Here is an 11,782-nt window from a genome sequence, read left to right as displayed (position 1 = left end):
CTGCTGTATTGATCAAGTGTAAAGTGTTAATATGATATAAGTTGTGTGTAAAGCAGGTTCTTGGGGTCGTCTTTAGATGAAGCTGGAAATAGAGTTGTAACATGTAACCTGGACAAATGTCACCCTAAGAAGCATCCAAGAAAAGTGAGAATATATTTAACATGAATTATGAGTCCTAACACTATTACTGACAACTAGTTTACAGCTGAAGGAAAATATTATATATATCTTATAGCTGAAATATTGATCTTCCACACTTTTTCTTCAGCACTTTGGAATAGCCAATTTTTTAGTATTTATTTACTTATTTATTTATTTATTCATTCATTTTTTTTAAATGCTGAGTAGCTGCATGAAATGCCAGCAAATTACACCCGTTAGCTTCGCTCACATAAATGCAGAGACAGGTACACAGATGAAAGCCTAATAGAAATTACTAAAATCCAGAGACAAGCAGCAATGATTACAGTACTGCAAAGGGAGAATTCATAACATTTTCTGTAAGTGCTTCATCCTGTTCGCAGTTATGGGTTTGTAGCCTACAGGGAATTACTGGGTGCAAGCAAAAATAAAAATAAAAATCACACCCTGGACAGGGTGCCAGTCCATCACAAGGCACCACATTCTCACAAAATTTGTTGACTATTTTGCACAGCCAATCCACCTACAAACATGTATTTTTTGGATTATGAGTGGAAACCACTCCAAAAACATGGAGGGTAGGTGAATTGGCTTCTGTAATAACTGTCCTGGTTTGTGAGTTAATGAGTGTGTATGTGTGAGTGAATGTGTGTGTGCCCAGATATGGATTGGCGCTCTTTCTGAGCAGTGTAGATTGTAAAGCGTCCTTGGGTATCTAGAAAGGCGCTATATAAGTGTAACGATAAACTAAATCACCAAAAGAAAACCCACATAGATACGGGAAGACGCCCTAGTGCAAAGAAAGCATGTCACATTGGCTCCAGAGCCCAAGCCCCACCTGTGACTAGGGTTGGGCGGTATAACAATAATCCCGTATACCGCGGTATTTAAAAATGTGGATGGTATCTCAAAATGAGGGAGGTATTTATGACCTGTGTGCTGTGTCAAATTTCTGTTCTTTGTCTTTAAAAGTCAGCTAAAATGTTAATGTGCATTTAAGAGTGCCACAGGGAGGGGGCGCTGTGGGAGCTCAATGACTGCTGATGTCAGTCTGAAAACGGGTGGAGAAAAACACAAGTCCAGTAGCCAAGCGCAGTTGTAATTTTAGTGCTGAGTTTGAGTTAAAAGAGAGGAAGGAAGCTGTAAACAGATAATTGTTTTTTTTAAAATCCTTCACTAGACTTTGTGCTCACAGGTTTATGGCTTTATTGTCTAAATATTTGTGTTTTGAGCCTCAGCTCACAGGAAAGTCTGCTGTGGTGTTAGCCTGTTAGCACCAGCTTTGCTTCTAAACCAGGGGTCTCAAGCTCGCGGCCCGCGGGCCAACTGCGGCCCTCAGGACGATAGTTTGTGGCCCCGCCTTAATATGAAAGTTTAATGTTAGCGCGGCCCGCGAGTTTGATATGATTGGCACTTTTCAGTGTTGTGTGCGGAGCTGAATCAACCTACCAATCACGGTGGGATATATTCAGGGTGCGGGACATCGGCCGGGTTTATTGCGAATATAAGCATATTTGTGTGCATTTTGTATTTGTCATTATATGCACGCGGCGCATGCGCAATTCCTGCGGCTGCTCCCGCTTCACGCGCTTCGGCGTCCAGTCTGAACCCGGAAGTTGCTGCTCAACGGGACAGAAAAAGAAGCGGAAAAGACTCATCGGCTAAACACTGAAACTGAAACTTCAACCCGACAGCGACACCAAGTGGAATTATATATATTATACAGCCCCAAACATGTCTTTTTCAAAGCCTGCAGTGAAGAGAAAGATTTGTGATGAGCACAGACAATTTCAGGAAAAGTGGGAAGTGCAATATTTCTTTGTTGAGCACAGGGGCATCCCGACGTGTCTTATTTGCACAGAGAAAGTTGCAGTGCACAAAGAGTACAATTTGAAACGTCATTACACAACTAGACATGCTGAGGAGTATGTAAAATACCAGGGAGATGAGAGAGCCAACCGGGTTGCTAACCTTAAAACATGTCTACTGAGGCAACAAGATTTCTTTAAGAAAGCAACCAAAGAGAATGATGCAGCAGTCGAAGCTAGCTACGTGGTTAGTGAGATGATTGCTAAAGCAGGAAAGCCATTCTTAGAAGGTGAATTTGTCAAAAAGTGCATATTACAGGCTGCAAGTATTGTCTGTCCAGAAAAGAAAGGTCAGTTTAGCAACATCAGCCTTTCTGCCAACACCGTGGCAGAGCGCATTTCTGACCTGTCAAGTGACGTTTATGATCAACTGTGTGAGAAAGCAAAATGTTTCAGTGTATACTCAGTCGCTCTTGATGAGTCCACAGACATCACCGACACTGCCCAGCTCGTAATCTATGTCCGTGGTGTTGATGACAATTTTGAAGTCACAGAGGAGTTGCTCACAGTAATTCCAATGCATGGCCAGACCACCGCTCAGGAGATATTTCACCAGCTGTGTGATGCCATTGAGAATGCCGGTTTGCCATGGAAGAGGTTTGTTGGAATAACAACCGATGGAGCGCCATCAATGACAGGGAGGAAAAATGGACTGGTGGCACTTGTTAAAAAAAAACTGGAAGAGGAGAGTGTGGAAGAGGCCATTGCTCTGCACTGCATTATCCATCAGCAGGCCCTTTGCAGCAAATGCCTGAAGTTTGACAATGTGATGTCTGTAGTTGTGAAATGCATCAACCAAATCAGATCCAGGAGCTTAAAGCACAGAAGGTTCCGTGCTTTATTAGAGGAAATGGAGTCAGAATATGGGGATGTGCTCTACTTCACCGAGGTACGTTGGCTCAGCAGGGGAAACATATTGAAGAGATTTTTTGAGTTGAGAGCGGAAGTGAAAGCCTTCATGGAGAAAGATGGGGTTGCTGTTCCCATGCTAAGTGATCCCAAATGGCTCATGGACTTAGCTTTTCTTGTTGATATTACACATGAGCTTAATGTACTGAACAAGAAGTTACAAGGCCAGGGGCAACTTGTCAGTGCTGCCTATGACAACGTGAGAGCATTCTCTGCGAAACTTATGTTATGGAAAGCCCAGCTTTCTCAAACAAACCTTTGCCATTTCCCAGCATGCAAGGCACTCATGGATGCAGGCACACCATTCAGTGGTGAGAAGTATGTGGATGCCATTTTGATGCTACAGGAGGAATTTGATCATAGATTTGCAGACTTCAAGACGCACAGAGCCGCATTTCAAATTTTTGCGGACCCCTTCTCCTTTGATGTGCAAGATGCCCCCCCTGTGCTTCAAATGGAGCTCATTGACCTGCAGTGCAACTCTGAACTCAGAGCCAAGTTCAGGGAGGTGAGTGGAAAAGCAGACAAGCTCGGGCAATTTTTGAGAGAATTGCCTCCCAGCTTCCCTGAGCTTTCCCGAATGTTCAAGCGGACCATGTGTCTTTTTGGGAGCACATACTTGTGCGAAAAGCTCATCTCTACCTTGAACTTCAATAAGTCCAAGTACAGGTCCAGACTTACTGACGAGCATCTTCAAGCCCTACTGAGGGTCTCAACTGCCTCCTCCCTTAAGCCAAATGTGGCTCGGCTATGCAAGAGGAAGCGCTGCCAGATCTCTAGCAGTTAGAAGTAGGCAGAAGAAGCCAAGTTCATAACTGTTTATGTTCAATGTTCCATTCATGTTCAGAAAGTTAAAGGTTAAAGAACTGTTAATACAGACATTTGAATCTGAATAATAATAATTACATTTCTCTAGTCAGCAACTATATGTGGTTTCTTCAGTGTTCTACATCTGCTGTATTATTATTATTATTATCATTATCATTATTATTATTTTCATTTTATTTATTTATTACTGATTGATTTTATTTATTTTCTTATGAATTGTTAATTTATTTATTTTTTCATCTTATTTTGTGTTAAAAAATAAAAATAAAGACATTTGATAACATTGGAATGTTTTTGTAAGAGCTTTTCTTGTGGAAAACCTGATGCGGCCCAGCCTCACCCAGACTCTACCTCCAGCGGCCCCCGGGTAAATTGAGTTTGAGACCCCTGTTCTAAACAGTGTACACCGCCACTTATTTTCAAACTTTTTCAGCACCAGTTGCTTAAATTTGCTCTCTCAGAAACAGGTTATCATCAACACCTGTGTTGGTGTGCACTGTTTAGCTAAATTCACTTGAGTGAATTTATCATATAATAATATCATATACCAGGCATGGTAACTAATTCATGTATAGTCATAATGGTGTTCCTGTGGTGCCACACCTGACGCAAAGCCAGACCAAACATTGAAGTCACTGGCTTCAGTGGTATGATCACACTTTATAGCATTGTCTGCAATGTACGTGTAGAACTGAAATCCAGCTCCACAGACGTTGTGTGAATCAGAAGGGGCAAGACAGTCTGTTAAGACATTGTCCCAAGAGATGACAGCTGGTGTGGCATGCTATGCCATCTTTGGCTAACAGAGTTCCATAATTACATTACATAACTTTGATACACGCAGTTAGGGTATTGAACAGAACAGCTTAATCAGCTATGGTCTGGCCTCAGTTATTGAATTCATTTTTGGTACAGTTTTAAAAATAAAAGTATTAAAATATGTTCTCTGAAGTGAAGTACCTTTTGTTCTAGAAAATTTTTTTTACAGTTTAAACGACCTGCAAATAGTGTAAATTGGTGCCATACTAATAAATGGTTTTTCATAGAGCTATACATTCTAGTAAAGAACAATTTAGGAACATATTTGTTCTGCTAAATAAATAAATGGCCCTCAAGTGGTATATTGTGAATTATGTTAAAGAAATAAAAAATATATCTAATTAACACATTTTGTCTTTATTTTATTCTATTCTGTCATTTTAGCCAGCTATGGAAACAAACATTTTGGCACACTGTCCAATTAAAACTTGTATCTCCATTTCTGAGGATTTTGAGCGTCCAACATATTTTGAACAAAGTGGTTGTCCTTCACGTTGTGGTAAAATGAATGAATGGAGCAATAGAAATGCTCCAAAACAATTTCGAATAAAATATTTTTACATTGACATCCATAACAAAAGAAGGAAAAAACCTTAACTTTTAAAGTTGCTATTTTGGAAGATACATGATTTTAATCTCTTCATATTCGCTTTTATAATGGAAAGAATTTCATAGTATCTATAAGAATACACTAATGCAACATGGTATTTATCCTGTATCTTGGGAAATATCACCAAGGCCCAAATCTGTCTCCATACAATCCCTTTACAAATCCTGTCATAACCTCCACATCTTATTGCAGCAGGGCTAAGTTTCCCAGCAGTTCAATTTTTAATGTGACGACTTTTTATCTGTGAGTCACGTGGGCTGGCTCTTACCTTGGCGCCCCCAATCTGTGTGTGAGAGAGAGAGAGGAGAGAAAGATTGGAGAGACATAGCATATGCAAGAGAGTGTGCAACAGAGAGCAAGTCCCTGCTCCACTCCTCCTGCACAAAGAGCCAGCAGCAGCTGTGGCTCGTGCCTCCTCAAGCCAATCTCGACCTTTCAGCTTACACTCGGTCCTGGGAGACCAGTCCCTAAAGCCCTACAGCCAGAGCTCCAAAAGCCTACTGATTACAGCAACAACCCACAGCCTACACAGCCCACCACACATCCCCTGCATTAGTGAAGTCCTTTAATCAATAAGTCATCTGCATCTGATAATTAGGTACATTTAGAGCTTTGTTTCCATGCTGCTGCTTATATGCTCAATCTCATTACAGGGAAACACAGTAGGGGGCTTTGTGACTTTACACACTCATTCAGAATTTCTAATATTACATTAAAAAAGAATTAAAAGGGCAAACAACAGAGTAAGCTGTGAATCCAGGGCACCATATATAAATTCTATAGTGATATAGAAATAACTGGCGACATCATTCTACATTTCCTAAAATTAAGAACAACCATTCTGAAGTGTGCTGTATATGTGCCTCTTTTAGATTGCTTCTTACATTTAACTTTTAAAATCTACTATCCTGGCATTTAGTGTGACATCACTTTATGGCAGCTGACATTGAGGACATTTGTATTGCTTAAACAAAACTGATTAATTAAAAAAATAAAATAAATTAAACAAAAAAAAATTTAAAATAGGAAAACAGATTTATCTAGAGTTGGGCAGTATAACTAGTACAGTATATATTTGCAATTATTTGTCATTGTACAACAAAATGTGTATCCAGTGTATCCCATTATTTTGCTTACTTACAAACTTCTGTTCCTTCAGCACCCGTCGCTGAAATTTGCTCTTAGTATCCCCCCTCCCCAAATCTCAAACGTGTTTTTGAGCACAATGTCAGTCTGTGCTGAGCTAAACTGCCCAAGCACCAAAAACTCACAATGCTCACAATGAGGCTCACACAGCTCCTCGCCCACAATAATACCATATACAGTGATATTTGGACATGGTGAAAAATGTGGATACTACCTATCCCTAGATCTATCATTTCTATTCAAATTTTTAAATATTAAAAATATAAGAAAAATAAATATAACTAAGGAACCCTGGCCCATTCATTCACATCATGGTTTTAAACAGAGCCTTGTGTGAAACTGTGACAGCCAAGAAGCTAATAGAGGCCCCTTTTTCACCTTGGGTATAATATGGGCATCACGTACATCAGAGTGGAAGTTAGTGTGGGTATTTCCACTTGCAAAAAATGAATAAATAAACTCTGAATAAGCCGTGGTCCATCAGTTGGGCTGCGTCCGAAATCATGTACTCGAACTGAATTGGATCCAGCATGCACTACCTGACCGTTAAAGCAGAGTGCTCTTTCACTATGCGTGTGTGCAGTATCCATGCAGCCTCAGATGCACTACATCTGCCATCTTACCAATGTCCTTTGACATCACACCACCAACAACAAAAGTCCATCCATCCACCCATCCATCTCCTCCGGGGGTATACCGAGGCGTTCCCAGGCCAGTCAAGACATATAGTCTCTCCAGCATGTTGGGGCCTCCTCCCCGTTGGACATGCCCGGAACACCTCACCAGGAAGGCGTCCAGGAGGCATCCAAACCAGATGCCCGAACCACCTCAGCTGGCTCCTCTCGACGTGGAGGAGCAGCGGCTCCACTCTGAGTCTCTCCCGGATGTCCGAGCTCCTAACCCTGTCTCTAAGGGATAGTCCAAACACCCTGCAAAGAAAACTCATTTCAGACGTTGTACCCGCGATCTCGTTCTTTCGGTCACTACCCAAAGCTCGTGACCATAGGTGAGGGTTGGGACATAGATTGAACGGTAAATCGAGAGCTTTGTTTTTCTGCTCAGCTCTCTCTTCACCACAACAGATCGGTAAAGAGTCCACATTACTGCTGACGCTGCACCGATCCGCCTGTCAATCTCCCGCTCCATCTTTCCCTCACTCGTGAACAAGAGCCCAAGGTATTTAAACTCCTCCACTTGAGGCAGGATCTCACTTCCAACCTGGAGAGAGCACTTCACCCTTTTCCGACTGAGTACCATGGAATCGGACTTGGAAGTTTTGATCCTGATCCCTACCGCTTCACACTCAGCTGCAAAATGCTCCAGCAAGTGCTGGAGGTCCCGGCTCGATGAAGCCAACAAGACCACATAATCGGCAAAAAGCAGATATGGAATCCTGAGACCACCAAACTGGACACCTTCCGCCACTTGACTACGTAGAGAAATTCTGTCCATAAAAATTATAAACAGAACCAGTGACAACGGGCAGCCCTGACAGAGTCCAACTCCGACTGGAAACCAGTCGGATTTACTGCCAGCCATATGAACCAGACTCCTGCTCTGTTTATACAGGGACAGGATGGCTCATAGCAAAGAGCCCAGTACCCCATATTCCCCGAGCCCCCCCCCCACAGAATACCCCGAGGGACATGGTCGAATGTCTTCTACAGATCCACAAAACACATGTAGACTGGTTGCGCAAACTCCCACGCACCCTCCAGGATCCTAGCGAGGGTAAAGAGCTGGTCGTGTGTTCCATGACTGGGGCGGAATCCGCATTGTTCCTCCTGGATCCGAGGATCAACCATCAGTCGGACTCTCTTCTCCAGAACCCCTGCATAGACCTTACCGGGGAGGCTGAGGATTGTGATCCCACTATAGTTGGAACACACCCTCCGATCACCCTTTTTAATAAGCGGAACCACCACCCCAGTCTGCCATTCCAGAGGCATTGCCCCCGATGTCCACACAATGTTGCAAAGACGTATCAGCCAGGACAGCCCTACAACATCCAGAGCTTTAAGGAACCCGGGGCGAACTTCATCCACCCCCGGGGCCCTACCGCCAAGGAGTTTTCCTACCACCTCAGCCAGATCAGCCCCAGTGATAGACGAACCCTTGAAGTATTCCTTCCACCGCCTAATGACATCCCCAGTCGAGGTCAACAGTTCCCCACCCCCACCATATACAGTGTTGGTGGAAAACCGCTTTCCCCTCCTGAGTTGCCTGATGGTTTGCCAGAAACTTCTGGGAGCCGACCGAAAGTCGTTTTCCATGTTCTCACCTAACTCCTCCCACACCTGAGTTTTTGCCTCAGCGACAGCTGAAGCCGCAAGCCACTTGGCCCCTCAGTACCTGTCAGCTGCCTCCATAGTCCCCCGAGCCAACCAGGCTCGATAGGACTCTTTCTTCAGCTTGACAGCCTACCTCACCAGGGGAGTCCACCACCGAGTGCGGGGATTGCCACCCCGACAGGCACGACAACCTTGCAGCCACAGCTCTGCTCAGCCGCCTCAACAATGGAGGTCCAGAACATGGCCCATTCGGACTCAATGTCACCGGCCTCCCCCGGGATGCAGTCGAAGCTCTGCCGGATGTGGGAGTTGAAGATCTTTCTGACAGGTTCCTCTGCCAAACGTTCCCAGCAAACCCTCAGCACACGTTTAGGCCTGCCAGGTCTGTCCGGCATCCTCCCCCGCCATCTGATCCAACTCACCACTAGGTGGTGATCAGTTGACAGCTCAGCACCTCTCTCAACTAAAGTCCCACTAGATAAAAGCCCCGTTCGCCAACTCTATTTTTTTTATTTTTTATATATTGTTTTAATTTTGAAACTTAGCGGGGGTCTTTCCCCCATGGATTCTAACTCCACACAGACATTGTGCAGTAGCTTGAAGACACACTATGTTAAATTTATGGAAAGCATATGAGCTATAAGTAGATTTAAACCTCACAGCAGCACTGAAACAGCATCCAATGTTCAGACAGAACAAGGGTCAGTCAAAACCATGGGAACCTTGAATTTTTAACAACATTCAACAGGTTCAAGACACAACCTTGAGTTTGAAAGTCAGTAATAAACTTCTTTTCATGACCCACATCAATGTCAAATTCACAAATGAGAGTATGGCTAATAAAAATATAAAAAAGGTTAAAGAGAAGAGCATTTTAGAGGTGATTTCAATCTAGATTCTTTTTTCCTCTTCAAATCAGAGTTTTCTATCAGAATTAGATTTATTTTGCCAGTGAAAATTACATGCTTGGTAAGAATAAAAAATGTATGACATCTAACACAGTAAACGATCCAAAGAAATAAGCCTATTTACAAATAAATACATTAAAAATTAGTTAAATAAAAAACACACACTAAAAATAGCCAAAATGTCATAAATATGAATACATTCAGGCTCTAAAGAAAACTTTTGCCATCAATTTGTCCAAAATCGCTTTGGTACCTCACCCACTTTTTCCAGCTTCAGTTTCAGACTACACAAAGCATTAAAATCATTAGGAGAGATGCTTTAAAGCCTTGTAACGACTTATGTACATTCAATCTGCCACTCATTACCAAAATAATACTGTCTCTTCTACACTGATGTTTCTGTGTATTTATTTTTTATACTTAAAACTTATAAAACCAAGCATGGCTGGCATAAAACAATGAACCCTCTTATGATTCACTGCATTTTCACTTTCACTTTCGCCACATTTTAGCCTTCTTTTGGTCAGCTGCAGGCTTAGCAGCTGATGCTGATCTTGTATTCACTGAGATGTGTGAACAAAAATCTGCTACACTGACTAGAAAAGCCCTCACGTGACTACAATACTTCTACTGCTCTACTATAAACATTTAATCATGGAATGAGATCCCAAATGCCACTAAGCTGCATTAACTAACCTTACATGCTGCCACCAGTTGCATTTCAAACAAATTTAACACATGATCATATGTCTGGAAGTTATACAGGGAAAAAAATATTCTAACTGAAAATATAAAGTGCTTTACCAATGAATGACAAAATACAGTTTTAAGGATAAAGAATAAAATATCCAATTAAGACAACCATGAGAAACAAATAATATAAAAATAATAATAAAAATATAAATAATAACATTTTACTTAATACTGTAATTATATATATGTTTGGGTTTAGTCCTAGTGTGTTTAGTTTGGGGGTCCGTCTCTAAGTCTTTGAACCAATGATCAGTATCTCCATTTTCTCTGTTTACTTGTTTTATCAAAATAAAAAATAAAATAATAATAATAATAATAATAATAATATTATACGTATCACCTTAAGTTCTCTCTGTGAACTTACCACCTTAGAGAGAAAACTTAAGGTGGTGCTCCTACACCCGCTTTTAAGTACAGCCATATTTCACTCCATTTGGCACATTTCCGCTGACAAACTGGTTCGCAAACCAGTAAATTTGTTCCCAGCTGGAACCAAAAAACAGTAGGTTCTTCAGCCTGAACCATAGCTGAAAAATAGGAAATAAGACAGGAACACACTTCGTTTGTGTGGGTTTCTGGGGCTGTGTTTGGCGTGACAATGCGTGTTGACCAGAGCCTCAGCTCAGCATTGATTAGTTCACAAGCTCAGCAGGACAGTTTGGAACTTGGCAATATTTACACATGTATTATATCTCGGAGAGAGAAGGGCTGCTGAATTTGTCTTATTTTTCATGAGTGTGTGTCTTTGTGGTGGGGAGACATTTTGTGGCGTTAGTGTGTCTATAAAACTCCATACAGCTGTGCACAGCCACATTAAGCATCCCATGTTTTAACCTATTACATTGAATAAATAAGTAGTTGTATCAACAAATGGTTCTTGGTCATCTTTGTTCTTTGGTGGTAGATCATCTAATATATATTTTTAAATAAAATGAACAAGAAAAACACTGATGCCAGTGTAATAAATTATGAACAAAACGTTGTGCTCCTTTTTTTGTCTTCATTTCTGCATTAGTCCTGCCCTTCATATTTTCTGTACAACACAATCACATAATGAAAACCACATGTAAACAAAGACATTGATATGAAGCATCAAAGCTTCTCCAGACCTCCCAAGGAGAAGGGTGTGCATTTTGGGCTTTCCTGTTTTTGAAATGCCACAAACACCTATGAGATAATGGCTAATGGCAGTCTGGCAAAACCAGGCATGCCCAATTTCTCTTTGCTCTTGTTAAAGTGTCTTAGATTAAATTCTCCATTATATTTTAAATCCAGTCTCTACAATGAGGACAATCCCTACCAGGGCAAGGTTTTTTGTTTTTTGTTTTTGTTTTTTGCTGTAGAGAAATTGATGAACCCCAAATCAATGATTTTTTTTATTGAAACAGACAAATATTTGGCCTGAAAAAGAGGTTGTGCTGATTGCTTTGAAGTAGAGAGCCAGCTTGAATATATGCAGCAGAGTCACATTGTCAGATTCAATTTGAAAGCCAGAGTTAAAGGGGAAAG

The 11,782-nt window shown here is 41.5% G+C and overlaps 1 protein-coding gene across 1 annotated transcript; it reads left to right on the top strand.

Annotated features, from left to right (window-relative positions):
- The first annotated feature begins 1,875 nt into the window (after nucleotides 1–1,875).
- Nucleotides 1,876–3,705, top strand: LOC136705585 (general transcription factor II-I repeat domain-containing protein 2-like). The gene has a single exon (XM_066679225.1). The coding sequence runs from the start codon at nucleotides 1,876–1,878 to the stop codon at nucleotides 3,703–3,705; it is 1,830 nt and encodes a 609-aa protein (XP_066535322.1).
- The last annotated feature ends 8,077 nt before the right edge of the window (nucleotides 3,706–11,782 follow it).

This window comes from Hoplias malabaricus, chromosome 8 (genome assembly GCF_029633855.1).
Source record: "Hoplias malabaricus isolate fHopMal1 chromosome 8, fHopMal1.hap1, whole genome shotgun sequence".
Lineage (NCBI taxonomy): Eukaryota > Metazoa > Chordata > Actinopteri > Characiformes > Erythrinidae > Hoplias > Hoplias malabaricus.
Note: the sequence above shows the minus strand (reverse complement) of the source record. Positions and strands in the feature narration are given on the sequence as shown.

What these genes read in the sequence shown, in the direction of transcription:
- LOC136705585 (XM_066679225.1), top strand. Translation starts at nt 1,876, where the DNA reads ATGTCTTTTTCAAAGCCTGCAGTGAAGAGAAAGATTTGTGATGAGCAC.